Raw genomic sequence first — 27,425 nt, 5'->3', positions numbered from 1 at the left:
TAAAAAAAAAAAAAAAAAACACCATGTAACCGTGGCCAATGGAAATCAAATCAAACTTGATGTGTAAAATGCTTTTCATGGAACCAGCAATACAAAGTGCTTTACATAATAAAACCAAAGTGTATAAGTATATAACATAGCAATTAAAAAAAAAACACACACCTCATAATAATCTCCTTCACACACACACACACACACAAAAAGCTAAGCTATATAAACTAATTTTAACCCGTGTAAACCTCACATGTCAAAGGGCAAGTAAACGCACCATGTAATGTACAATATGTTGTTCTCCATTGATACCACCATGTTTTTCTCTTTAGATCTGTCATCCAAATTTTTTTAAAAAAAGGTTAAAAAGCTAAAATTTATCACATTATAATGTGATAAGTTTTGTGGGGAAATGTGGCGTATAAACCGTATTCATCTTTGAATAAGAGGAAACTGTGCATTCAGTCAGTCAGAGAAATGTCTAATTTACCAAATGGCATTGAGTTATATGTAATTCTAGAAGACAAGGAGAGATTAGACAATGGTGAAATTTGGAGGACGGTATGATAATGTTGACGCTGCATCCTTAAATTAGGACTACTTCTCTGTGTTGGCAACTCAATTCTCCCAGCAGTGGATTTATTCTTTATAATTTTAAATTTTAGTTTTCAGAAGACAGCTTGGCCATAGGCGTGGCCACTGGTAGCCCACATGGTAACCAAAAGTAACATACACACCCAGAACATGCCTCGCTGCGCGCAGGCAGGTGACATATCGTGTTGCTCATTACTGTCCCACTTTCCTGTGTGTAAACAATAAATCAGAGCAGAACAATTAATCCCTGACACGGGTCTAAGATTAGTCAATTTCTACCAATTAACAAGTATAAATTCTCCTTGCAATAGTGTATTTCTATCATTTTTTTATGTTTACACTTGTATTTTTTCTCAAGTAATCTTCGTCTACTGCAGCTGGATTTCACTGTTTTCCTCTGCTTTCAGTTATTTGTTTATTTCATCCCACCCCCAAACCAACAATTTCCCATCATCTCTTGACTCCCCTCTGTTTCTGCATCTTCCTCTCTGTTTGCAGGCGGAGTGGAGCTGGGCATCAATGCAAGCGGACAAAGACTCAGACACTGGTTCGAGTGTCTCAAAAACAAAGGGAAAAAAGTCGAATATTGGCATACGCTCACGCAGCAAGGAGCCCCGAGCAGCGACAAGCCAGACTAGATGGCACAAGACATTCAATCAGACACACACACAACACACACACGTACACATTTATCTCACTGAGCAGTGGCTGATGAGAGTCCAAGAACAGCAGTGATCTCAACAAAGGAGAAAACATGCAATAACAGTTATGCTGAAAATGAAATCTGTCATTTATTGCTACTAAATGCAGCACAAAGTATTAGTATATACTCATACTAATATTAGTGATGGTATTACGGTGTAATCTGAATACATTTTTTTCAAGGTGAACCAAATTGTAATGATGTCCTCATTAAATTGTTGACGTAACAAAACAGTACTCACAAAATTGTGCTTAGACCTCACTGTACAGTGGAAGTTGCTCATACTCATTCAAATTAACACTCAGTGAAGAAGAGATTTGAGGCTAAGATATTCAAAAGTCATTCAGTGAAAGTGCCCAGCTGTATGTACACCTTTGTGACTCATAACGTGGTACATAATTAGAGAAGCGGGAATGTGGTTGAGAAGTCTCTATTTTAGTGGCTGTTCTGATGCAAAATAACACACCATATTATACTGTAAAGCACAAAATGATCCATTTGGTGGATTTGTACCTTTACCTTTTCAGTGTTGCGCCATTTCATTGTCTGTCAGTGGCAGTGGTATGTTCTACCGCCTTCATGTCAGGCAGTAATGTATCTGCATATGTGTGTGTGCATGAGTGTCTGTGTGTTTGGAGGTTATGACAATATGAGTGCCTAAATTGTTTGTATGTGCAATATGTATTCCTCTGTATTCTCTTCATCCCCTCAGATTTCAAAGTTTCTATAAAAATTCAACTTTAGAAGCACTGAGATGTGAAAAAAAATTGACGATAGACAAGGTTCATTCAGTGGAGAAATCCTCTGCAAGCACCACAGGCCTCAGCACTATGGTGCCACCCACTTTTGCCATCTCTCACTCCTCCTGCCAGGCAGTCATAGGGCAACTTTTAAGACTGGAAGATCCTGAAACTTAATATCTGACTGCTCCTTTTGACTTTCTTGATGAAAAGCTGAAGACGTGTTCGCAGCATGCAGAACAGATATTGCTTTTGGATGTATTGCTTGTACCTTTACTTTGTTGCAGCATCAATGAAACAAGATTCCAGTTGGATTAAAGAGAATTTACAGTGTATCAGTGACTCCGATTCTGCTCCAGTAGAAACACAGATGATGCAACATTTTGTTTAGGCAAAGCAATGATGTACATTTTTATTATTATTATTATTTATAAAAGATGAATTTGATTGGTCTGGTTGTTGGATATCTGTGGACAGAGCAGCCCAATGCATGAAAAACTCCCTTTAACCACCAATGCATGCTCTCCTCATGAGCTTCTAAAGGGATAAGTAAAGGAGATTTTAATCGTGTGTCAACCATCAGAGGAAGTCAGTGCTGTGTTTATCTCATTACCAATAAGCTTTCAGATATTTGTAGCAAATATTTTATCCTCTGGACAAGAAACTTGGCCATGTCCCTTTAGGTCTAATGCATGATTTCCTGCTGAAATAATCTGTGCAAAAATGCAGACATACAGAGCAGAGCCCCTTCTTACAGTTGAACTTGAGATAGTAAAAAGAAACTGCACCCAATACAGACACTCATTTGCAGAAAGTAACAGGGAATTCTCACAGACCACAATCCAGACACTAACCTACATATGTAATGCAGCTCCCTGCATATATTTGCATAATAATGTTTCATAAAAATTGTTCCTGCATTCTTTGAATGCCTACCAGGATATCAAATTCCCTCCCCAGTTTTATTTATCAGACAGCTATTGTCACACAAAGCACACCTACAGTCAGTCAGTGGCCCCCAGGGCTTTTCTAACTTTAACAACCTTGTGATGTTGGCTGGAAAAAACATGGATCCCTTAGTGTTGGGTTGAGTTATCCCAAAAAGGGCTTCAGAGTTATAAAAGCTTAGAAGACATAAACACATTTCTATTTAGATCTAAGAAAGAATGGGGGAGTTGTTCTGTACTTTGGCTATGCACATTAAAAGTCCCACCAGGTCAGCAGTAAGATAATCAAACCAAAACACAATCATGCTATTTCTGGGAATATTCTGTGCTTTGTTTGTGCACATGCTCAGTGACAGCGATCTAATAGGGTTCACATTTCTGGCCAGTTGATTGCTTATTTCTGTCTCTGGATCTGTTGTTTACAGTCACAGATTTTTCTGACTCTTGTCTATTGACCTCGCTTTGCTTATGTAATCGCTTATCTACAATACAGCTGCATGTTTAGCAATCACCATCAGCTCGCATAATAGAGTGCAGCCTTAGCTGATCATTCTGAATACTGATGTGTTTACAGTCTACACCATCCAGTCAATGTGTATTTGTTTGTTTGTGAATACGACAATTCAGGGTATTTTTGCTCAGTTGCTGTGCTTTACCAAGCAAGTCCTTGCTTTAACAAACAAAACCTTTACGGTCACAGACTTTGACACTTGTCTTCCTTAAATGAGTATCAGTGGTAATGATGCAGGAGGGCTGACGTAAGAATGAGAGGGAAAGTCATGATTGCAGTCCCTGTGTATTCACTGTCAATGTCTATACCACAGTATGGCTGCCATCCTGTGGTGGGTTTGTGTAACTTCTTCATAAAATAAATTGAAGCTATTTCAGTGGTTGTCTGTCCTCCTTTGAACATGTGATCTATGTCAAGCTTAATTCCTCAGAAAAAACAAAACACTGGCAGCATGTGTGATGCACTTATGTGTTTATTTGTCAAAATCCAAGCTTGGATGTATGTTTATGTAAGTATTACTTATCACTTTCTACATCATACAACATTTATTATCCTTCTTATCTTGCTGAAAAAGAAGCTCTCATAATTATATATGTTCAGCTTATTTCCCTCTGTTACATCTCTTTTCCTTTCTTTCATTCTTCCTTTTACGGGTCAGTAACCCTGCCAACAAACATCGGCACATTAGCCCGGTCATTCCACAGCAGCAAAACAAAAGGCCGCAGGGCAGAGAAGGAAGGGTAGGAGCGAGAGAATGACAGAGAGGTGGCAGCGGCAGCCTCGACTCCTTGTTTGGTCAGAACAAGGACAGCTTTGTGTCTGGCATCATCCAGCACCACCCTCTGCTCAGTGTAGAGGCCGCAAAGACTGGCACCTTCGAAGAGCAATGACAGACCTGAGTGGGAGAGAAGGGAGGGCAACCAATTTCATGGATCAGATGCAGAGAAGTCAAAGAACAAATGCAGAAATGCTGAAAGTGTTGTCAGCCAAATTTAAGTCTGACAGGCAGAAAGGAACATTTTAAGAATAACAAACCTAATTTCTTCATGAGAATGTTAATGTTTGGCTCATCATCCAGTGTGATTTTGGGCAGAGTGACTTCAGTAGGATGAGAATTGACTGCTTTCATTTGCTGTATCATTTGACGGACGGCTGTGTCTGTCATCTTCTCCTCCACCTGCTGCAGGGCGGTCGCTTTGTTGTTGAGAGGCAGCAAAATGTACAGACTGCTGTCACCTGTGAGCGCAAACTTTGCCACCTGTTAGCACAATAAAAACCCAGATGTTTTTGTAGAGGAAAGCTTTGACACAATGGGTAGAAACTGAGATAACCCCTCTGCTTACATTTTGGTAAAATAAGGGCATCAACACATTTACTTAATGTTTGTAGTGCATTAGTTTTATTTATGAAAAACAATCTGAAAATGTTATTAAATTCAGATATATATATATAGACATTAATGTTGGATTCTGACTTTCACCAGGTCACTGTGTATTGGCACTACAATAAAGACACTGAAATCACTGTCTTTGTACCTTCTACAAATGAAGGTTAAAACTAACTAGACAAAAAGAAATTTGTTATTTTGGGGGGAAATCCTGAACATTGTGCCCTCTATACAAAGGAGCAGAGGAAGCATCTGGATTTTTTTCAGCACTCAGTTCAAAAACCTACGTCTACAACAGCATGTGTTGCACTGGTGGCTATGAAACTGTCAACCTGCACATCTGCAAAGGCACAATGTCAAAAGACAGGTTTCCTCAGCTGCCTGATGTTTATATGTTGTTCTTAAAGAAGGGAGACGCTTCACTGTGGTAAACACAACCTGCAACTTTTCTAAGTTGTGTTGCTGCCATCAAATTCTAGATGATCTGAGTAGATGATTAAATGTCTCACTGACTGTATATTATGTTATCTATGCTCTGTTGTGAATGAAATGTTGATTTACAAGGTTGGTGAATCATTACATTTGAATTTATTCAAACGTCCTAACATGTTAGGAACTGGGGTTGTAGTGTTTCATAACATCCACAGTATGTTAGTGTGAATGTGAAGGAGTGTCTGTGTGATGGTGGCTTGCATTGACTGCTGCTTACCTGTGCCTTTAGCTCAACACTATGCATAACAACTGCCATGTATTTTTCATGGTAGAGGATCGGCACAGAAACTAGATCCCCATCCAGTTTTGTGAAATAACCTTTCCTTGATTTTATCTCAAACTTGAACTTCCACTCACCTGAAACACAAGTACATACAAGTACATCAGTGGCTGTATTCAAATGTGCATATGCATAACTGTGCAAAAATACACACTTTACTGACCACTAAAGGAGACAGCATTGAGCAGGATCAGCTGTGTGCTGGTTGGTACAGAGTCAACCAAATGCGTGATTTTGTTTTTGGTCTTATTTGCCACCCAGCTGTTTATCATCTGGGCATTTTCATCACTGGATTCCAGCAGTTTCGTGGGTTCTGCTTCATAGTACTGAATGGACTGGTTAGTAAAGTACTTGCTTAGATTCAATTCTGAGGAAGACAAAAGAGAAATCCCAGTGATATAGAAATAACCAAGCTCTGTCTGATATTCTAAAACAGTCTTACTAGTGATTTGTATCTTTATAGATAAGTCATTTTGTGCACAGCAGTAGTACCAGGGTTATAGTACATCTGAGAAGCCATCTGCAAGGAGTGGCTCATCTTCTCTCTCAGCTTCTTCATCTGGACATGAACACAGTGGAAGTCATGCGGCACAGAGACAGCTCTTTCAATGGCTCTGCGGGTCTCATTACGTGCACCTGAAAGTACATAACAGTCAGTAAACACATCATAATAAAGATATTGTACTTCAAGTTGCTATGGAAAGCTGCAAAGTGTGTCTAACATGTAAGCACATGAATCGTATGTGACTTTTCTGAGCAATGATCTTGTGCAAAGTTTCTGTTTAGTAATACTTTTGTTGTTATTAATTATTCCATCTCTAGGTCATACTCGGTTTCTGAAATTTGACATGCAACACGTTGTCCTAAACATACGTGCTCCGACAAAAGATGAAAAAAAAATTGAACTAGTTTGGATTTACTTTGAAATGTGACATTACAAGACAGCACAATTGATTTTAGACTTCTAGTTATTTTGCTTTAATTTTCTATTAGATTGTTAGGAAGTCCAAAATACACTTACTGGGTGTTTATGGTAATAGGTGTTGAGTTTAGATGCTGTCTTTAAATACACAATTATCAGGGAAATGTTTCTCTGAATTCTCTGGTACATTTATTTGGTAGAAATCTAGATATCCCTGGGGACATGTCCAGGTATCTATTAGTTTGCGTCTGATCAAAAACTCTTGTAGTGTCTTGTTGAAGATGATGGGCTTTCCAGATTAAATAAATAATACGTATATGGCAGTAGATGCAGTTCATTTTCTGTTAGTGTAAATCTGACACCATTTTCACTGACATATTTGGCATCATAACAATTGCTGTATGTATGATTAAATGAAAATGAATCACTAGAGAAATGCACATGTTTAATGAAAAAACAGCCTGTGTGTATTTTCTTTTGAAACTGATGTCAGCTGGATCACCTTTGCTGAGTAGTTCCACTGCAAACATTTATCTTTTAAATAATGAGAAGTCTAATTTGACTAGGTTTAACACACAACACAAACACTTTGCTGCCACATTGTGCTGAACTAATTTACTTAGCCAAGAGGAGCCTTTTGGATATGGGGCTCCCCTTGAATCTTAAACGTTAATATTTGTTATTATGTTATGATATGTTTTTGCTTATAACCACTGGACAAGACAGGAGAAACAGCAGAAGAAAAAAGGTGGATAGAGGAAAAATAGGAAGAGAAAGAATAGAAAAAGGGAGAACAAAACAAAAACAAACCACAACAACTGCAATCAGAGCTAAACAGAGAAACTATTTACACCTGTAAAGAAACAGTAAACACCCTAAAGTCTTCTAAGAAAGCACAACAATCAACAGGAGCACCTGTGAGAAGAAAAACTGTAAAAACCATAAACACCACAACAGCCACAAATATTAGGGGTGAGCTGTTTTGAATGGTCATGCAAATGCAGCCGCGCCCTCTCCAAGGATCAGACGCAGACCAAGAGGGCCCCAAGCATCGGCCAACCAGCAGCCATCACAGAGAACAGAACCTAGACAGCCCACCACAGGGACGGCCCTGTGCCCGGACAGACAGTGGCAGAGACAGGCCGCAACCAGAATAATGTTAGGCAACCTCATTCCCTGGGTCCCTTCCAAGGGCAGGATGATCCAGTACCCAGCTAACCCAGAACCCAAAATTATAGCAGCCAGACCCACATTGCATCCCAATAATAATAATAATAATAATAATAATAATAATAATAATAATAATAATAATAATAATGCAAACATTTTCAACAAATTTCTGAATGTTGGAAATAAATAATAAACTTGTTCAATTTTGCCTACCTAACAACAAATGAGAAAGCACCCCACTGATGCTGATGGGAGAGAAGAGTAAGTTTGAAGAGGGATTTATTTCTCTGAGGTGAGAATACACCTTCATGGAAAACTCTGTAAGGGACTCTTGCAGTACGGTTTCAGCTGTGCGGCTGTTTTCGTCCTGGCAGGGCTCCCACTCTTTGCTGGTGTCATTGCAAAGGAGAGGGGGTGAAGCAGGAGCAGCTGGAATAAAGTTGAATAGATAATTAAGAAACATAGACAATGGATAGACCCACATTTTTATTTTTTATAGCTTTATTTATTTACTGTAAATTGTAATCCTTGCATGAGTTCTCATGTAAAAATATCCAACATCCATTTTTTAACAAAACTACCTGCTACGATAAGATATCCAGTGCTGAGTATCTGCCCCTCTGCAGATTCACAGCTGTAAACTCCAGCATCCTCCACAACTACACGTCTGAGTATGATGGTCTGATCGTTGTCCATGGGATAGAGCAGATCCAGTTTCTTGTCACCTGTAAAGTCATCTTCAAGCTTCAACTGTGATCTCTGACTGGCACCTGTCTCTTTGAACCACAGTGCATTGGCCATGACTTGGTTAGAGGACGGGAAATAGCACGGGAGGTTCACAGTGGAGCCTTCAGTCGCCACAACCGTATAGCTGAACAATCCTGCAGAAAAAGACATCTTTAGTCTTCAAATGTTTTCAGTTTCAAACAGTTTGTTAAGAATTTGAAATTTTCCTCAAGTTAAATTAACAATGTATATATTTATCAGAGGAAAATATGTCTCACCATCAACTGTGATGTTATATCTTCGTATCACCTCATTTTCGTTCCACTTTGCCAAACACATATACTCACCCTGACTGGCAAAAGTTACAGGGGATATAGAGAGGTACAAGCCATTTTTGATAATTTTGGCTGAGCCAGATGACAGAGCTGTAGGACTTATTTCATTTCCTGTAATTATCAAAGTAAAGAAAAAACACAAGTAAAGCGAAGGTGTAAAAACTGAATGGTGTTATAGAAGGAGAGTCATTTGAAATAAATCTAAAACAGAAACACAGTGAGACCATTGAATTTCCAAGTGATATCCTCTCCAGTGAAATCGGTTTGAGAAGGAAAACAGGGCAACTCCACAGCCGAACCACTTATCATCCGAATAAGTGTGCATGACGAAAGCTGAAGCGAAGGAACAAAAATAATCAAACATCAGATTAATAGTAAACTAATTAAAGAGGACGCAATTTAAGTACAAAGAATCTGCTTTGGCACAGCAAAAAAGAGATAAAATACACAGACTCATCTGGATTCATCAGGTTTACCTCAAACATGAGCTGCAGCAAGAGGAAAACTGTGGCTTGTTGTCTCATCTGTAAAGGGAATTAGATGAAAAGGGGAGGATTTCAGAATTAATATGGCACCGAGCCGGAGGGAAGATCAATATATGGCGCAACCTGTGAAGCAGTGATATCTTCCACCATTAAAATCTTTTTCAACATGATCCTTCACCCATGCTGTCTGTCACATAGATCACATTTTTATCAGAGATTAACCCCATAAAATGAATAAAAATATATATACTAATATGCATAGTGATAGTCATTAAACTTTATGCAATACATTTCTTTTGTTCACTGAATCATTTTTGAAAAAGAAAAACTAAACTTACAACTGCTGTAGATATCCAAGTGTTCAATTTTTTACCAGCAATGCTTCTCCCTCATCCAACCTCTGCTCATTTCATTCAACCCCTCTGGCTCTCTGCTCCTCTGAATTGCGACTGACAATCACTGATCAGTCATTTGTTGGTTTAGCTATGTTTATTTGCTTAATGCAGGTCTTCTGACTTGCTGGAAATCACATGATTTCACATGTTGGCAACAGATACTAAAGAGAATGATGAATCCTTTTTTTTTATTAATTTATTTCACATCTTGCTGTAAAACTGAAATATCTCATTACTTCTGATAGTGTGTTATAAATTGACTATCATGCATATTCAGTCATGATAAGTGAAACTTAGTTGTTGTTATTTGGGGTAGATAAGCAGTTGGGCTATTTCAGTTTGCATAGTAAAATGTTTTTGCCTGAAGTGTTTTACATAATGACGTTTTGCCAAAGGCTGTGTGGATGCAGACACAAGAATGTAGTGGTAGAAGAATAAAAACCACATTTGAATTAACTAGAAGAAAACAAGTGTGTTGCTTTTCTGAATAACTTTCAGTGTTTCAGTAAATCATTTCCTTTAAAGTGAGATACTTTTCATCTTAATTTTCATATTTTCTTAATCAGAAAACGTGACATACTGTATTTCTAATAGGGTTTAAAGCATATATTTTATTTTAAAATGTCACCATAACTATTAGAAATATGAATAAATGTATCAGCTAAGGGAAGAAAAAAAAGGAGCCAATTCCCAGTTTGAATTTTAAAAGCCTTCTAAGTGATTTAATTTATTTCTTGGTTTTTAAGGGTACCCAGTCAGATGGCAGCATCAACTGTGGAGTCACAAAATGAACTGATTTAATGGAGTTTTAGAGTTCTAAATGAACCTTTAACATTTAAATGAATGATATATTTTATTCTGCAAGTGTAGGGGTGATTTGTTTTCTTTTTTTTTTCTTTTTGGAGTTTGGTGTATTCTAAGGTACGTAAAGTCAAAATAAGCAAATAATTAATCAAAAACCCTTTGAATGTATTCATAAAGTACTTAGGTAAAATTTTCCTTAGAGTGTAAATAGTGTTTTAGAAGATTTAAAGTTGACTGTATCATGTCAAACTATAATGATATGATAATGATAATATAGTGTATTACATACTTCTTTTGCCTATCCTGTGAATTTAAATTGTAGGAAAGCAAGTTCTGAAAAATCACCAGTCAGTCAAACAGATTATTCAGCATTAGAAACATCTCTAACTCAGTGGGATATTTCCCTGCGATAGATAGATGGATGGATGGATGGATGGATGGATGGACGGATGGACGGACGGACGGACGGATGGACGGATGGATGGATGGATAGATAGATAGATAGATAGATAGATAGATAGATAGATAGATAGATAGATAGATAGATAGATAGATAGATAGATAGATAGATAGATAGATAGATAGATAGATAGATAGTCTGATCTGAAGCCACCATACTTCCATCACCTGTAAAACCTGAATTCTGTCGTTTCACTTAAGTAGGAAAGTTAGTAAAGTTTAATACTTTGCAGATATAACTACTAACGATGCTTTCTTAAAAGTCTCTGATAACTAAAACTCCGCCATCTACTGTACTTCATAATGAATAATTGTACTTAACTTGTTCGCGTCTTGTTCAGTCTTAAGTTTTTCAGGTTTTTTTTTTTCTAATTTATAATTAATTTAAGAATAAGATTGGTTGTTGCGATCGTATTTCTGCCGTTCTTCTTGTTTCAACAAAGTTTGATAATCACTATATAATTTTGATTCATCAAATTGGACCATTTGTAAAAACCTAAATTATTCAACTCGCTTTCATATCCTATAGTAACGTCATCGAGATATAAGTTCAGTGGTCGATCGACACTCGATTAAGTGCACTGACATCCCCACACAAAACTGTTTGGGCGTAATCAGTCCTGGGTAATCGACAATCGAGACGTGTGGTACTGAAGACCACATCATAAACTTAAAACTTCTTCAAAGACTTTTTCTCATCAGAGTACATAAAGATTTAGTTTATAAAGGTTTTATACAGAGTCGCCTCAGACTGAACCAGAATGTGAAACTTTAACAACTTGAAGTCAAGTTTTGCCTCGCTTGAGAAAAGATTTACCAGAGACAGTAAGTTTTCCTCTTGGTCATCTGATCGTTAAGCGGAAAGAGCACAAACAATGGAAGAAACCGACAACAGAGCCAGTTAGCTGCCGCTGGTTTTTCTCCTGAGGTTTGATTACATCCGCTATGATATATTTCTCAAGCAGGGGCTCTTTTCCAGCTTAATGGTTTCTTTTGGCTGTATAAACTGTGTTAACAGTGGTTAAGTTTACGAAATGCAACTTCCGATCAACTTATTGTGCATTTAAGAATTGGCGCGCCCTTTAAAGAGATTAATTCAAGTATATGTGAGCAAAAAAAAAGTGTGAAAAATGACTTCGCAACTACGTTTTATTCCATAAGTGTGTGTGCAATGTCAAAAATAAGGTAAACAACGACTGTTGACTTTTAAATTGACGAGAATGCTCGTCTTGTAAGGCTTATCTGTCCTCTAACACAACAGTGAGCGTCAGATTTGAGGAGCTCTGGGTGTAGGAGGTGATCACTGGAGAAGGGATGGCAGCGCAGTTTACCATCGACGATGCCTTTGTGTTGGAAGGAGATGAGGAGGGAGCTGTGTCTGATGGAGAGACAGAAGGGTGGAAGGGCAGAGACAAGGACAGAGATGGAGAGATGACATTCGGCCCTCTTTCTTTCTCCAAACCTCAAACTCACCCTATACCTGCTGCCACAGGCTCACCTGAGCACAGTAACCTTAAGTATCAGGTATGTATGTGCCTATTTTTTTTTCATTACATTTACAAAAAGTTGTTTTCAGCACTTGTTCACAGACATATGCTGCTTCTTTAGAATCTGGAAAATGAAGACGGCATGGGTAACAATGGCAATTCCTCATTCAATAACTTCTTCAAAATCAGGTGGGTTCTATATGTTATCATCATTGGAGTTATTTTTCTTTCTTGGAGTGACTGACTTTTTTCTTTCATGTCTATTTATTTGTTAAACTTGAGATGAAGTGGGTTTGTGCTTTCTCCACAGTGACCCTGCAACACTGTCTTACTGCAGCTCCCAGTGGTCCTTCAGCACCTTGAGTTCTGTCACACAGCTCTCTGCACACTGCTGTGGGTAAGCTGAAGCTCTCTCACACACACACAGAAGCATTAACAGTCAGAGATACTTAAAAAAACACATGTTTCTTAGGTGGGTGTCCCATCCACTTGTGAAGAAAAACAGAAGAGTTGTTCTTGCTTCATTCCTCCTCCTCATCACTGGGGTTGGTAAGTCATAAGCACGGGTGTTTTTACTCTTTGAATAAAAAAATACAACCAACTTATTCTAAATTATTCTGCTTTTAATTCTACGCATTGTTGTCCTAATTTATCTGCTTTAGTTTATATGCTTTGTCTTGATTGTTGTGGTGTCACAATAATAAAGATAGGCTCTAACTTATAGCTGAGCTTTATGGTATCCCCTAAAAATGTTCTACTTTCTTAATAAACTTGATCTAAAACATCCTCAAATTTCCAAACAAAAGATAAGAAAACCCAGTGTCAGCATGTTCTGCCCATTTCTCACAAACTGATTTACTTTTCTGAGGCCATGATATGTCTATGACATGCTTTGGCCAAAATACCACAGAGACAGTATAACAACTCCTTTTTTAACCTTGAATTTACACATCTTGGTGCATTAGTGTTTCAAGCTGTGGAGTGACACACTTAACTTCACATCCCCCCTCTTGGTAGTGCACACACATCAAATCAAGTTTAGATTACAACCCATCAATTTGATATATTATATTATATTATATTATATTATATTATATTATATTATATTATATTATATTATATTATAATCTCAACAGTTTGGATGCTGGATAAAATGTAAACAAAAACAGAACTGAGTGATTTGCAAATCTCACAAACCCATATTTTATTCCCAGTAGAACATAAACAACACAAATCAGATGTGTTAAAACGAGGGAAACGTCTAAAACCTGCAGGACATCAGCTCTTAAGAGCCGGAGTTTGAGATCCCTGTTTTCTGAAATTGATTCACAAGTTTTAGACGCAGCTCGTAGCAGATTGCAGATCTGCCCATCCTTGCATCTGTGATGCTCTGAGTATCAAAGGAGCATTTTGGTCATATTACTGACCTATTGCCCATTAACCTCATTCATTTACAAATATGCATACATTTTTTTCATTATATGTCCCCAGTAAGCTAATGAGCTGCTTTCTTTCTGTTTTGACTGCCAAAATTGTGATTTCAGTACCAAAAGGGTGGGGCTACTGGTACTGTTTTCATTTGTTTTTCACTGACTCTTTGCTGGGTGAGAACAAAGAACTGTATGTCAGGGGCAGAGGTCTTTATGATGAAGATCAACCAGACCAAATGAAATGTTTAAAAATCTGAAGTCTGTGTTAGAATTAGTTTTAGCTTCAAGAAAAAGGTCAATTTTGCTATATACTGGTCACAACTGCTCACTGTAATCAGGACAGCAATGATATCTGAATCATAACTGAGTTCCAAAGAAAAATATCATGAACTGAATCTCCACATAGAATAGGTCCCGAAGCACAAGTTGTTAGGAAAGAAAGACAAAGCTAGTTTTTGGAAGGGTCAAGTCCTGAGGCAAGCAGTCCAAGTAAAAATCCCACAACCATAGCAGAGTTGGAGCTATTTGGATAAATGAGATTATCACATACATCGTGGGTCTCTCCACTTCTCCCTTGGTACAATATGCACTTTACTGTCTCTGCAAACTTTTATATTTGACCATTAGTGCGCTATATACATCCCTTGTAAATATTTTAGAATGTTTAATTCTCAGTGTTAATTATTCTATTGTTTTCTTACATTATGTAATGTGTTTGTTCTTCTCTTAGTTCTCTTTAAATTCCCATTGCCTTCCTTCATGCTGCTTCACTGTGCCTTTTAAACTGCCTTTGGGGGGGTAATCAAGTTTATTGAATTACATTTAACTGAATGATGTGAAAGACTCATCAAAAATGTTAAGTTATGTGTAGAGGTTCACATCATTTTTGGTACTTATATTTAATAGGGGAACTCTTTTGCATTTTTTGTGTGAGATGTGAAAATGTGATTCTGTTTTCTGTCACATTCCTGTAGAAATATACAAAATTTTAAAGGCTCCTAAAAAAAATCAATATTAATGGTTTATCCATTTTACTTTATTATGTTATTTTTGGGAAAAGCATAAATTACATACAGAAAGCTACTATCTGAAATTAAGTTAAAATAAAATTCTATATCGTAAAAAAAGACTTCACATGAGGCTTTAAGCATATTTTCATTACTTTAGCTTTCAGGGCGTTTTGTATTTTACTCCACCTGATATTGTCAGGGGCGTTCCTGGCGCTCTGCATACTGAACTTTGTCCTCACACTGATCAACTTAGAATCAACAGATTTTTACCAAAACATGTAGTTTACTTAGAAATCAAGTGATTTTAAAAACAAACGTATGTGCTGATTTTCATGCCTCTTCCTAATTGTGTAATTTTGTTTTCTTTTACTTTAGCTCTTATTTTCACTGGCATCATCATACAGCTGAATCCAAATGCAGGTAAGGAAAAACTGCTGAGGTCAACTAGTTTTGTTTTTTGTGTGTGTGTGTGTGTGTGTGTGTGTCCAGCAGTTGCACAATAGTTCTGATATAGTCCCAAAAAAAAAGGTGCAAAAAACTGAGCTACTGATAACAAAATACAAAATAGGTGTTAAATATATGTTTTTATTATTTATTAACCTATTGATGCTTCTCATACTTGCATATAAATATAGCTTTGACTCATCTCTGTACAGTCTTGTCTTCATGACACCATCACACACACGGCTTGGCTGGCTGCAAAGAGGCGTCAGTCTATAAAAGCCAAAGTTCACTTATTGCTTTAGATCAGTGTTTCTCAATCCCATCATGAAGGCCAAACTGTCCTGCTGGTTTACTTAAACAACTGCAGTGATGGCACAGAAGTGGAAAAACAAATGTCAAGGACTGATGAGTTTCAGTTGTAGCTCAGGATCAGGTTTATTTTTTCTTTATCATCCAGAACATGGCAAAAGTTAAATATTTAGTCTATGTATCATCACACTTGCAGTTTCTTGCAGTACTATAACAGGGTGCTTACACTTACATAATCTTTTTATTTTTTTCTTTAAATCCTTTTAGGCAAAAGCAGCATTTGGATTTTGAACGACATCTGGCAATAACAGATGTTGGGATATATATTTACTGTTTTTAATATTATAAAGTAAATTCCTATTTTAGCATTTCTGTACAAACAACCTAGACCAAAATGTTCTTTTAGGTGCTAAATAAAATTAGATAAACATAATTTAAAAAATAATCAAATACCAGGTTTGTGTAGAGATGTTTCCCGCTCGCTTCCCAGTTTAATAATTTCTTCTTTGAGATTGAACAATGTCATTGCTGTTTGGCGAGATGGATTAACTGTTACTGTTACTAATGAAAACGTCCCTTTAGGTGTTTCAAGTGCTATTTTCTTCGTCCCTGGATTTCTTCTTTTCATCCCTGGAGGTAAAGCGGTCATTTATTTCATCACACTTTTTTTTATTTCACTTTAAACTATGCTACTTAACCAGTTTTTTCTTTGAAATAAGTGCCATTGCTTGTATTCCCTCCAGTGTATCATGTGATCTACATCAGCTGTGCTGTCCGTGGTAGAAGAGGCTTCAAATTGTTCTACCTACCATATTTTGAAAAATAACATTTCATGAGACACTACATTTCCACTACACTTCTGTTTGCTATAATAAAATGAAATGTGTTTTATTACAACTTTGTTGGTTTTTTTTTGTTTTTGTTTGTTTTGTTTTTTTTGTCATTGTAAGGACCACTGCTACTGGAACCACTCAATGCCCTGACTACGTTTTCACTAGATGAACTGTCATAGCTGTATGTGTACACTTAAAAGATTAATGGTCTTGCCTGTGGTTTTCTTTTATGTTAATGAAATCTGTGAAATTCCAATAAAAAAAATGTTTGTATATTTTAATTTGTGTCAAGTTCGTTTAGTTAGCTTCTTCCCTACAGCATATCTTTATCCTGTATACATAAAATATAAATATACTGTGTGAAATGCCTTGGGGTATGAATTGGGAAGATGTAGAATTAATTGTGCAACTAATAGAAGTGCATCTAGATGGCAGTCCTCTACAGTCTTGTTGGGCTCACCCCATACTGCATATTGTATGTGTTGCAGCTAGTTTAAGATACAACCAGGTACAAATCTGAACACGAAGGAGTGGAGACCTTTTCAGTCAGTTAAAGTTAACATGAGCTCTGAGATTCAATATGATGGTTCCTTAACTGTTTTCTTAAAAGAACCTTAAACAAATTGTAAGACAGTAGTGATTCCAGTAGGATGGACGACCACCAGATCTCTTTTATAGTGCAGAGTTATAATCAGTTTGAATAAGTAGCAGCATTTCTAATTAAGTTAATTGTGAAAAGATTAATTAAGCTAATTGGTCATTCTGAGGACCAATTTTTTTTTTAAAAAAAAGAAAAAAACAATGCGTATAGAACCATGAGTGACAACAGCGCTTAACATTGATTGAAATTTTCTACTTTAATATATAAGTATATTTAAGCTATCAATACGCCTACCTTATAAATGAGCATGTAGAAATGATGATGTTGTTATGGTAAAGAAACGAGTACAGCAGCGTAATAATGTCAGCAGCCCGAACGGACGTGACGTCTTACGGAAGAGCTGGCGTCGGCCAGCTTCGTTATTTGTCGCGAACGGTTAAGGATGGAGGAAGAGGCACGCAAGCTTCTCGAAGAAGGAATTAAAAAGAAACTGATCAGTCCTGGCAGGGGAGAGCTGTCGACTTTCCCCAATGGAACCAAGGTGAAACTACACTATCAGCATTAGAATGGATTCTGTCCAGTGTGCTAGAAATCCCTACACAACCCGATGAAACACGTTAGCTACAGCAATGCTATCAGCGCTTACATCTTTGCTAAAACATGGGACGTGGGTGGATGGATGAAGGCTCTACCAAGCGCAGTTAAGTTCTATGCATACATTACTGACGGACTTGAGTAGTTATAGCCTCTGAGCCGATTCACTAAAACGTATACAAAGCCAGTTTTTAACCGAGTTCACATTTTCCCCTGTTTTTTTTTTTTTTTTTTATCAGATGGAAAAAATAGTGGGCGGGACAGGATGAGAATGTGTTTATAAAGCCGTGATTCGTCGGCGGCCACGTCAATCATTTTTACTTTGTTGTGATTGGTCAGATTACAAGAGCGAGCCGACGTTCATCCGGCCTGTTAGAGAAGTGATTTCTGTTTTGTTTTGCACTGAACACAAACAGTAAGCTATACTTAGCACATGTGATGTACACTGTACTTTTTTGACAGTCTGTCTTGCATTTGTGTCCATCTGTCTTTTTTCTTCTGTATACTAGGTGATCTTTAACTATCGCACCAGCTTGTGTGATGGCACTCAGCTGGATGACTCAAGAACCATGGGGGGCCACAGCAAACCTATGGAACTCATCCTGGGCAAAAAGTTTAAACTGGCTGTGTGGGAGAGAGTTGTCATCACTATGAGACAAGGCGAAATTGCAGAATTTACCTGTGATACAAAGGTTAGAGTTATGCCGAGAGTGGATTTGATGACATGTTGTTTTTCCTAAGTGCTGATTGTTTTCTTTCTGACTCCTCAAATTTTCAGCATACAGCGCTGTACCCGGTTGTGTCCCAGTCCCTAAGAAACATAAGCATTGGGAAGGACCCTCTGGAAGGCCAGAGGCATTGCTGTGGGATTGCTCAAATACACTCCCACCACTCTTTAGGGCACAAAGATCTGGATCACCTTCAAGCCAGTCCACAGCCTCTTGTCTTCACCATTGAGCTGCTGGAGGTGAGCAGACAAGAGATGGCACCTGAGTTTTGGTCCCTTTTGATGGTTATATAATACTTTTCTCTTTATTACTACTCGTTTACCTGGGTTCAAATCTAAGCTAGGAGAATTTACTAAATATTGCTCCATCCAAAATATCTCAAGAGTTTTCACCACTGTTGTTTGTTCTGAAGTAGAAGCAAAAAAATCCCCAAAAGTTCAAAAGACACGTATTTGCCAAGGTTTTTACTTTTCTTTTTAAATTGCACAAGCAAAACCTCTGTTATTTAGTTAACATTTTTGTAAAATAAATAAATAGTGTTAAATAAGTAGTTAAAAAAAACTTAAACTGGAGGACACATGTTGAATTCCATGTATAGTGAAATCAGTAAATTGTAAAACTGTTAAAGTTGTACTTTAATACAAACCTCTTTGAAAACAAACGTATTAATTAAGGTCCTATACTCCCTTTAATTGGTGTATAGGATGTTTTTTTCTATTGTAACATTGTTTTTAAATGTATTGTCCCTGTCAAATCAATTTAAAAATGAATAATTATGTCTTACTTCTGCAGCTGATCTTCTGTCTTGTCATTTGGTCAGGTCCTTCCTCCCGGTTCCTTCCAGCTGGATATGTGGGCTATGACAGACAAAGAGAAGTTGGACAATGTGCCTCAAATCCACGAGGAGGGCAACTTGCTCTTCAAACAAGGCAAAATTAAGGATGCAACAGAAAAGTACTACAATGGCATCGCCTGTCTCAAAAACCTACAGATGAAGGTTAGGAGCCATCCTGTCCTTTATAGATCAATATAATAAGCCTGAAAACAGCAACATCTCATTGTTTAATTTTCAACCTGTGTTACTTATTTGGAACTTTGATCCTGTTAACTATTTTATAAATAGTCAGTTTGTGACACAGTAAGTCCAAGTGTCTCCAACATTTTGCTGTGGGTTTTGACTCTTCATTCAGGAGCATCCTGGAGATGAAGCCTGGCTAAAGTTAGACCAAATGATCACACCACTGCTCCTCAACTACTGTCAATGCAAGTTACTCCAGGAACAGTATTACGAAGTCATTGAACACTGCTCCGCCCTGATCTTCAAATATGAGGGTATGGCTTTGTTGTTAGTGTTGTTTGAGAAATCTTTGTTGCTGTGATGCATTACTTCTGCAACCTGAATTCCAGCAAAGTTGGAATGTTCTTTAAATTTGAGCAAAATTCAAACTAAAAGACCTTCAAATCACACGAGCCAATATTTTATTCACAACAGAACACGCATAACAAAAAAAATGTCTAAACTGAGAAAATTTTAGATTGAATGCAGAAAACAGCTCATATCAAATGGGATTTAAGCTTCAGCCTTGCATTAAATCTTTAATCTGTCTGTCTGCAACAGTTAGAGATAAAAATCAGTACAGGGGCATGTAAAATCTACGTCTTTAAAGCAGGCTTTTGATTTTTAATATACAATTTGTTAGGTCTCATTTGTTTGTTGTTTTGTTTGTTTCTGATTAGTTGGCTCAGAAGCCTGCTCAGTAGGAGAGGTAATTTCCAATAAAGCCCCAATTTCAGGCTTATATTATTCTCCCAGATATCATGTGATGGCTGTCAGACGAAGCCTTCCTCCTAATACTGTCACGCTGTGGCATGTGCTGTTAATTGGCATTAGTGGCTGAGAGGGAGCAAGTTATGAGAGCAAGCTTGCGTGGCAATATTTTAACATGGTCTTAACTAATAAAATACTAAGTCTTTAAAAAGAGCAGGTGGCACAAATGGCCATGAAACTAGACTTGAGTCTTGACACTCATCAGTGTTAGTTTAAACACTGTAATGATACTGAATTAGAAATGTAGACACTGGTCCACAGTAGCTAACACAAATGTTTTTGTTTTTAATAACTGATCAGCCTTGATAAATTAACCATTTACTATTTAGTATTAAACTAGAAAGCTTCATTGTTTCATCTGGCCATCACAAAGTCTTCTACCTCTAAACTTACTCATCGACCTAATTCACCCATCTTATCCTTATCTCAGAAGAGTTTCTGTTTACGTTTTTCTTTCCCCCGTTCAGACAATGTGAAGGCCTATTACAAGCGGGCTAAAGCTCATGCCGCAGTGTGGAATGAAAAAGAGGCTCGAGCTGACTTTGCTAAGGTGCTGCAATTGGACTCTTCTCTTGGACCATCTGTGTCCAAGGAGCTGAGGGCTATGGAGGACAGGATCCGCTCAAAGCAGCAGGAGGAGAAGGGTCGTTATAAAGGCCTGTTTGACTGCAACACACAGCCAGCCACTGCCACTACAGTCAGTCCCAATTTTGGATGTTTAAAGTGAAAGAAAAAACATGTATCAATGCAGTGGTGTAATGAAGTACTGTCTTTTTCTTGTTCACAGAGCTGAATCTCATAACAAGTTAGACAGGAGGATGCCAATTAATTTCAAGATGGAGACGGAACAGAAGACATTGTGGTGTTTGTTTTATCCCCAGCACCCCAGCCAACCTGCTCTCCATCACACATACTCACTAATACGACTTGTGTTCCTGCCTTACTCGTCTGAATTCACTCTACATGTAAAATTAGGGCTTTAATTGGAACATGATCAGCTAGACTTTAAAGGGAAAAAAGTCTGAACCCCTCAATAACTTTAGGCCTGTACTGTCTCACAGTATAAAATATTTTTTCAATTTCAAAGAACTCTTCAGTTTTACTGTTTCACCGGCATAGTTTAGTTTGCCTTCTCTGAAATGTCTGTAAAGTTTACAGTCCTTAAAATACCTTGTATTTATCAAGATTGCTGTGGGATCTGATTCCACACAAATGTGCTCTCTCTGCCCCACTTTTTTCCCCGATTTGTACAAGGCACATCATGTACTCACTGCACACCTTTGTCACTCTGGTCACACCTGAAGCACTACTACCACATGGAAGGTGGGACATGAAACTCAAGTGTATGTGACAATCATTAAAAAAAACACATAGTGTTTGCTTTCTATGTACTTATTTCATGTATTTAAAAATATATTATTTTGTCATTATGTACTCAGAAAATCCCCAGAGGATCATTTTCACTTAGAAAGAGCTACTCATAACTCTACATGTGAGGTCGCGGCTCATCAGCCTGTCGGGAGTGAGATGTTACTGAAGTTATGTATCTGAAAATAAATTTGTTAATCCAAAACCTTGTATTTGTCTTCTTTAAAAAACAATAAAAAAAAAAAACATCCAAAATGACATCTTTTTGAATGCTGTGTAGTTTTCAGGTATTAAGAAAAACAAATACCAAGTTGTTTTTTTTGTTTTTTTTTCAGTTATTTAATTAAGATATACATACCGAACTGCAAAAATCTGGTTTACAAAATTTCCATACTAACAAACTGGCTTGAGATGTACAGTTTTTGGGAATGAGAGAAATCTGTTAATATGACTAAATGTGTTGATAAAGCAGGGTTGAATGCAAATGGCATTTTAAAAATGCTCAGATTAAAATATTTCGTAGTTTAAGAATGCTGTTCACAAAATAAACAAAAGAATCAGTTTAAAAGCATTCATTTTATCACCAGACCCCCAACTTTGAGTTAACTGCCACTTCTAGTAAATAAAAGGTTTTTACCCATGGCTTAAGTTAAAAATGTGCTGCGAATTTCTGCACCCTTAAAATAGGTACAAATTTTAGTTTTGCATATGCCCTGCATGTTGCAGAAAGTTTAATGTAAAAGGAGTTTGGTGAAATGCAATGAACGGTGAACATGAGAGGGACATAATTCATCTATAAAAGCCAAAGGAAATACAAGGTGGAAGGATGTAGACTGGTTGTAAAATATCCAGCGGGGATCATGAAGAGGGCGGGCTCCAACAAAGAGTGTCTGATGAAGGGTTCTTTCCAAAGGGTTATGTACGAGCGCTCCTCTCAGTTTCTGCGAGACACTCCCGAACCAGTGCACGAGCATGGATAATTCCTGGATAAGATGAACACAAACTCTATTATTCCAAAAAACTTTAAAATAAAAAATGGAAAAATAAATTAGAGTAACTGTCAGAATGTGTTTACTCCAACTACATGAGACCTATGAATGTTAATGGTAAAATAATACGACTGTCAGTAACCACTGCTGACAACAAACAGTCTTTGTACTCAATCTGACACAAACATGATGTAACCAAAGATGGGGAAAAAGTTCTGTTCTTTTCCATCAGTTACCATAATCAGTGTTCTTCCTGCTTTCTTGGGTCTTATTTGTATAAAGAAAGAACATTTAATAATTTGGTATTCATGACACATTTAAACTATAATTTGTACTGACAACATAAATACCTCTCTTTAGCCTTTCCATCGCGCTCTTGCTCCCGGCATACGTAGGCCTGATCTCACGGCTCATCTCCTCAATGACAGACAGAAGTTCACTGTAGGTGGACCCTTGAGACACTTTGACAGGCTGTATATTCGCAGACAGAAGATGTTTGGAGAAGAACAAATCATCACTTGCCACAACTGAAAATTCACATCACAAACATTCAGCAATGATACTAAATGAACCCCTCATACTTGTGTATCTCTGCCAAACAGTTACATCCTGGTTTAAATCCTTATTTCTATTTAGTCTATTTAGGAAAGGTTTTCATCAACTAACGCAAGGGTATGAGAATAGAGGGAGTTTGCTATACAGATTGTGAAGCAATTTGGGGCAATTTTTAAATTTATGAATCGTTAATAAAAATAAATTTTACTTAAATTTGTTTTTACTACATTAGTTTAGCAGCAGACCACTGAAAGAAGCTAAAAACAGAGTTTAAATTTCTCAATTCAGGAAATGTCAGAAATGGTATAAAGGAACAAGTAATTACATTTTGGGGGTGATCAAGATCCCTGTCTGGATCCAGGAATTTTTTTAAAGGGTTTATTACTATTGGGAGATAGGGATAATTTAGCCATTACAGCAATAAACTGTTTTGACAATGTCAGTGTTTATTTGCTGTATTGAATGTAGTTATGTTTTACTTTTTTGTGTTTAAATGAAAAGAAAAAAGACGATAACAAGGAAACGATAGATGAAAAAAAAAAAAATTACTCTCAATATACATTTTCCTCCATCGCTTAAGAACATATGGGAACTATAAATACACTAGTGTCCAATACTGGGTTTGTGTATGTGTGTGTTGATTTTTCTGTTAGGAATTCCCTTTGAAATTCTCTAATGAATTTACATTTCCCTCCATCCCTCTATGTGAATGCTAAATACACTAACAGCTCACTTAGATTGCTGCCGTTAGAGAAAATGCAAATTTCTAATTTATTCTATTATAGTCATTTGCTTCATCATGGTGTCTAAAGGTAGGTTTCCAGGGTCAAAGGTTTAAATAAGATGTAGTACCTATCCTGATGATGGAAATAAGTGGTATGTTGGCATGGGGTTGGTAGCTGGGTGGGTTGTTGGGCCTTTTGAGGTTTTTCACAGTGACCCTATGGCTTTGCGGAGGTTTACGTTCTCTGAGTGCTTCTAGTTATGCAATGCTTATAGCACTACCTTCTGATAACCCTGAGACTGGTGTCTTTAGTCAAAACCTGATAACAGAAATGTAAGGAACCTGTTCATGTCCATATTTAACAACAAGAGTGCAAACAACTGTTAATTTGCATGTTAACTTGGCACACAAAGTGAGTGCACATATTTCCTGTTTGACTGATACAAATTAATCCAACGAAAGTTTGTCATTTTTTAAATGCACATATACATTTGTATCAAGCAAAGAGTCAGCTTCCCTGTTGGCTGTGTGACCCTCTTCTTGTAGGGTACAAGCCTGCAGCTGCATAACAACATTAGTTATTATCACTTCAAGGCTTGTTTCTCTGCAGTTATTTCAAATATATGTAAATTTTTGAGTTTCAGTAAACTGCAAATGTAGTCAGAGATTTCACATAAGAATGAGATTTGTTTAAATGCCCACAAAACTGAGCATTTAAACACAATTTTGTCTTGATTTAGACAACACTATTTATTCTGTTTGATACATGGTAACAACACTAAAACATAAACCAGAAATATATCTAAATTTGTGCAGGTACAAATTAAGTCCTCACCCACATATACAAATCTAAAATCAATTTCTATCATTTATTCTTGGCAAATAAACTAATTTAATAACATATGCTAAGTGGCTGGAAAAAATGCATAATGCCAAGTGTCATACTCTTCTGAAAACATACCTGAACAAAGCCCATAGATGGTGGGCCAAAGTCACTGAAAGCTGGCCTAAAGTTGGATGATGAAGGGAGAGATGGAGAGGGCACGGAAGAGCCTGAGTAAAAGAGAAAAAAGCCTGAGTTAACGAGACAAAATCCTGGCAAGAGTTCTTCCCACTGATACATATTTTATCACTTTAGGAATTATATTTAAACCATCTTTTAAATACTTTATCACTTCTACATGGGTGACTTACCACAATTAACCTAAGAACTCAAAAATTTCTTGTTCTCCCACTCTGTGATAAGCACTTTTGGCAAAATTATTACTCTCACTATTAAAACATCTTGATAATGGTGTTCACAATTATTTGCAGTGTGAATAAATATTAATTTATGATGGTGACCAAGATTCAAGTCAAGATCAATATTGTCATTATGCAAGCATAAAAAAATTTTGAGCCGTCTCTCGGCTTAAGCACACATAAATATACCAGACTGTTCACCAAAATTATTTTCCACAGTCACAGTGTTAAATGTCCATACCAATGCTTGGCATGAATGAGAGTGGGGAGATAACTGCATAAACAGCAATAACACTACCTGGCGGAGTGTGGTTGGAGCCAGATGGTGCAGGAGCAATGGGTTTATAACTCATGGCGATTTCAGCAGGCAGCTCCACGTACGACACGCTGCTTCCTTCAGTCCCTTCAACCCGATGCTTATACAGCTTTACTGTTGGTGATGAGCTCCTAAGAGCTGATGCAACGCACATAAACAAAATATAATCAAGTTTAGAGACCAACTAATTTATTGGTTGGTTGGTATTTTTATTACAGATTTACCCAATAGTAGTACATTCTTCAATGTGTGGCATTATAGTTTTCCCCCTTTCTAAATCCATTATAACAGAAAGCAAAGATAGAAAAAAAAAATTGGATAAATACAAGGTTCCTACTACATATTATAAGAACTGTTAACTTCTTAACTTAGCTTTCTAACTTTGTCATTTTATTTATAAATATTTATTTCAGTGAATTAAAAGTATTTGTCTCCAGTGATTTTACCAGACCACACTGTATTTGTTAAATCAGTGATTACTGAACCCTTTGTGAATGGGGCCACAGTCACTTCAGCCACTAATTTAGGCATGTGCTGTCCTGATAACAGGAAAAAAAAAAACTAAGAGAAAGAACATAGCTGGAATTTGGTTAATTAGATTACATTACACAAGTAAACAGCAGCATAGAAAATACCATATATATATATATATATATATATATATATATATATATATATATATATATAATATGTCATAATATAAATCGATTTCAAAGATCTTTCTTTATAATGTTAAGTCATGCATTTTAACGTCATGAGGGTCTAATTCATAATAGATCATAAAAGTTGTTTATTCATTTTGTCAACTTACTTTTGTTAACAAGATGTTAAGTGCTAAAATTTTAAGTTAAATAGTCCACAAAAAATAAATGTGTGGCTTCACTCCCGCACATGTCTGACTGTATGTGCCATAATATTAACAATCTCAGATCATTTGACAGCAATTTGCTGCTTGCAGTTCGTTGAAAGTAATTCTATTTACCACACAGCGATCTCAATAAAAACTTTGGATGTATTGGATGTCCTTTACCATGCTAAAATTTATTACAATATTCTAACTTTACTTTTTGGTGATTTACAACCATTTACGTTCTGTTACATTATTTAAGGTAATTTCACTTGCATTTGTGGAATTATTGAGTTATATACTGTATAAATGTGAAACTAGAGGATTTGCTCATTTAGGACATGTCAATTAATATAGTCTTCATTCACCTGTCATGAAAAAATAGTCAACAATAGATGTCACATCTGATAAAGAGTTAATTGTATGTATATCTTATAACGCCTTTCAGAGTGCAGAGGTCTGAATGTGATCGATACTGGTTGTACTATATGAGCGCAGCCAGTGGTGAAGAATGAAACAAAAGCTGACGTTAGCTTTCAGAGGAAGCTGCCAAGCTACTACTTGGTAACGTTAGCTGGATTTGCTAGCCTTTTGCCGGTTAGCATAACAACATAAGTAAAATTCAGGAAAAATAACTACGATAACACGGTAGTATTTCACATATGGACAGTACAAAATAAAGCCTTGACAACAGGTGTGACCACGGAGAAGGAAACAATCAATCCAAAAAGGTGTTAATTTTTACCTTTTTATAGAGAGCTGAAATCTTCTGTGAGCCCTGGCTCTTCCTCTGTGTGTGAGCATGCGCAGAAGGGAAACATGGTGTTTTGTTTTTTTTTTTTTTACACTCATAGCGATATGATTGGTTGATCGAGAAGCCTCTGAGAATTGCTCCAACGGAATTCATAGTATAAAACACATACACATCAAACCATACGGTGTAAACATACACAGTCACGTTAGAAAACCTTACAAAAAACCTCAGATACATTCACAAAAACGTTTCTTTTCAGTGCATTTTAAATAAACGTGTCAACTTTAATATGTGCAAAAGCTTTATTTTGAAGAAAACAAATAAAAAAAAAATGCAGCTCAGACAAAATAGGGTGACTGACTAAAGAAAATCAATTTTTTAGTCAGTCTTTTCCATACACACACACACACACACACACACAATAT

At 36.8% G+C, this 27,425-nt stretch overlaps 5 protein-coding genes across 6 annotated transcripts in view; 3 read left to right on the top strand and 2 right to left on the bottom strand.

The window, feature by feature from the left end:
• The window catches only part of doc2d (double C2-like domains, delta), a 53,884-nt gene extending 49,831 nt beyond the window's left edge, over positions 1 to 4,053 (top strand). The window contains exon 11 of the mRNA XM_041983485.1: positions 1,084 to 4,053. Within this exon, the coding sequence (XP_041839419.1) occupies positions 1,084 to 1,223 (140 nt within the window). The 3' untranslated portion in view covers positions 1,224 to 4,053. The remainder of the gene's footprint in view (positions 1 to 1,083) is intronic.
• serping1 (serpin peptidase inhibitor, clade G (C1 inhibitor), member 1) lies at positions 3,946 to 9,741 on the bottom strand. Its single transcript, XM_041983484.1, has 11 exons — positions 9,622 to 9,741; positions 9,275 to 9,322; positions 9,023 to 9,131; positions 8,742 to 8,909; positions 8,319 to 8,618; positions 7,951 to 8,166; positions 6,138 to 6,281; positions 5,809 to 6,012; positions 5,583 to 5,722; positions 4,522 to 4,744; positions 3,946 to 4,381 (listed from the first exon to the last, which is right to left on the bottom strand). The coding sequence occupies exons 2-11, from the start codon at positions 9,320 to 9,322 to the stop codon at positions 4,134 to 4,136; spliced, it is 1,800 nt and encodes a 599-aa protein (XP_041839418.1). The 5' UTR covers positions 9,622 to 9,741; the 3' UTR covers positions 3,946 to 4,133.
• A 1,805-nt stretch (positions 9,742 to 11,546) lies between these two features.
• Positions 11,547 to 16,735, top strand: tmem134 (transmembrane protein 134). 2 transcript variants are annotated; one of them, XM_041983487.1, is made up of 8 exons: positions 11,547 to 11,766; positions 12,203 to 12,465; positions 12,550 to 12,617; positions 12,739 to 12,825; positions 12,901 to 12,977; positions 15,244 to 15,288; positions 16,204 to 16,257; positions 16,365 to 16,735. In XM_041983487.1, the coding sequence occupies exons 2-8, from the start codon at positions 12,256 to 12,258 to the stop codon at positions 16,445 to 16,447; spliced, it is 624 nt and encodes a 207-aa protein (XP_041839421.1). In that variant the 5' UTR covers positions 11,547 to 11,766; positions 12,203 to 12,255; the 3' UTR covers positions 16,448 to 16,735. The 2 variants fall into 2 exon arrangements, with proteins under 2 accessions (XP_041839421.1, XP_041839422.1); XM_041983488.1 differs by having other exon boundaries at positions 11,753 to 11,869.
• A 712-nt stretch (positions 16,736 to 17,447) lies between these two features.
• LOC121638616 (aryl hydrocarbon receptor interacting protein) lies at positions 17,448 to 21,794 on the top strand. Its single transcript, XM_041983486.1, has 7 exons — positions 17,448 to 17,596; positions 18,159 to 18,341; positions 18,428 to 18,616; positions 19,198 to 19,374; positions 19,568 to 19,709; positions 20,673 to 20,902; positions 20,993 to 21,794. The coding sequence occupies exons 1-7, from the start codon at positions 17,498 to 17,500 to the stop codon at positions 20,996 to 20,998; spliced, it is 1,026 nt and encodes a 341-aa protein (XP_041839420.1). The 5' UTR covers positions 17,448 to 17,497; the 3' UTR covers positions 20,999 to 21,794.
• A 102-nt stretch (positions 21,795 to 21,896) lies between these two features.
• cdk2ap2 (cyclin-dependent kinase 2 associated protein 2) lies at positions 21,897 to 27,080 on the bottom strand. The gene is made up of 5 exons (XM_041983489.1): positions 26,992 to 27,080; positions 25,382 to 25,537; positions 24,803 to 24,894; positions 22,913 to 23,033; positions 21,897 to 22,556 (listed from the first exon to the last, which is right to left on the bottom strand). Exons 2-5 carry the CDS (start codon positions 25,434 to 25,436, stop codon positions 22,489 to 22,491), a joined length of 336 nt encoding a protein of 111 aa, XP_041839423.1. The 5' UTR covers positions 25,437 to 25,537; positions 26,992 to 27,080; the 3' UTR covers positions 21,897 to 22,488.
• Between the last annotated feature and the right edge of the window lie 345 nt (positions 27,081 to 27,425).

The sequence above is a fragment of the Melanotaenia boesemani genome, chromosome 4, assembly GCF_017639745.1.
Source record: "Melanotaenia boesemani isolate fMelBoe1 chromosome 4, fMelBoe1.pri, whole genome shotgun sequence".
Lineage (NCBI taxonomy): Eukaryota > Metazoa > Chordata > Actinopteri > Atheriniformes > Melanotaeniidae > Melanotaenia > Melanotaenia boesemani.
The sequence above is the reverse complement of the archived record's forward strand: the minus strand, read 5'-3'. Positions and strand labels throughout refer to the sequence as shown.

Excerpts from the sequence above, each read along its gene's own strand:
- LOC121638616 (XM_041983486.1), top strand. The coding sequence starts at position 17,498 with ATGGAGGAAGAGGCACGCAAGCTTCTCGAAGAAGGAATTAAAAAGAAA. Across the intron at positions 18,617-19,197 it reads TCACCATTGAGCTGCTGGAG|GTCCTTCCTCCCGGTTCCTT; the intron begins GTGAGCAGACAA and ends TCATTTGGTCAG. Across the intron at positions 19,375-19,567 it reads TCAAAAACCTACAGATGAAG|GAGCATCCTGGAGATGAAGC; the intron begins GTTAGGAGCCAT and ends CTCTTCATTCAG.
- serping1 (XM_041983484.1), bottom strand. The coding sequence starts at position 9,322 with ATGAGACAACAAGCCACAGTTTTCCTCTTGCTGCAGCTCATGTTTGAG. Across the intron at positions 8,619-8,741 it reads ATATAACATCACAGTTGATG|GATTGTTCAGCTATACGGTT; the intron begins GTGAGACATATT and ends CTTTTTCTGCAG. Across the intron at positions 8,167-8,318 it reads TGGATATCTTATCGTAGCAG|CTGCTCCTGCTTCACCCCCT; the intron begins GTAGTTTTGTTA and ends ACTTTATTCCAG.
- tmem134 (XM_041983487.1), top strand. The coding sequence starts at position 12,256 with ATGGCAGCGCAGTTTACCATCGACGATGCCTTTGTGTTGGAAGGAGAT. Across the intron at positions 12,466-12,549 it reads ACAGTAACCTTAAGTATCAG|AATCTGGAAAATGAAGACGG; the intron begins GTATGTATGTGC and ends CTGCTTCTTTAG. Across the intron at positions 16,258-16,364 it reads TCTTCTTTTCATCCCTGGAG|TGTATCATGTGATCTACATC; the intron begins GTAAAGCGGTCA and ends TATTCCCTCCAG.
- cdk2ap2 (XM_041983489.1), bottom strand. The coding sequence starts at position 25,436 with ATGAGTTATAAACCCATTGCTCCTGCACCATCTGGCTCCAACCACACT. Across the intron at positions 24,895-25,381 it reads CTCCAACCACACTCCGCCAG|GCTCTTCCGTGCCCTCTCCA; the intron begins GTAGTGTTATTG and ends TCTTTTACTCAG. Across the intron at positions 23,034-24,802 it reads CATCTATGGGCTTTGTTCAG|CCTGTCAAAGTGTCTCAAGG; the intron begins GTATGTTTTCAG and ends GCGAATATACAG.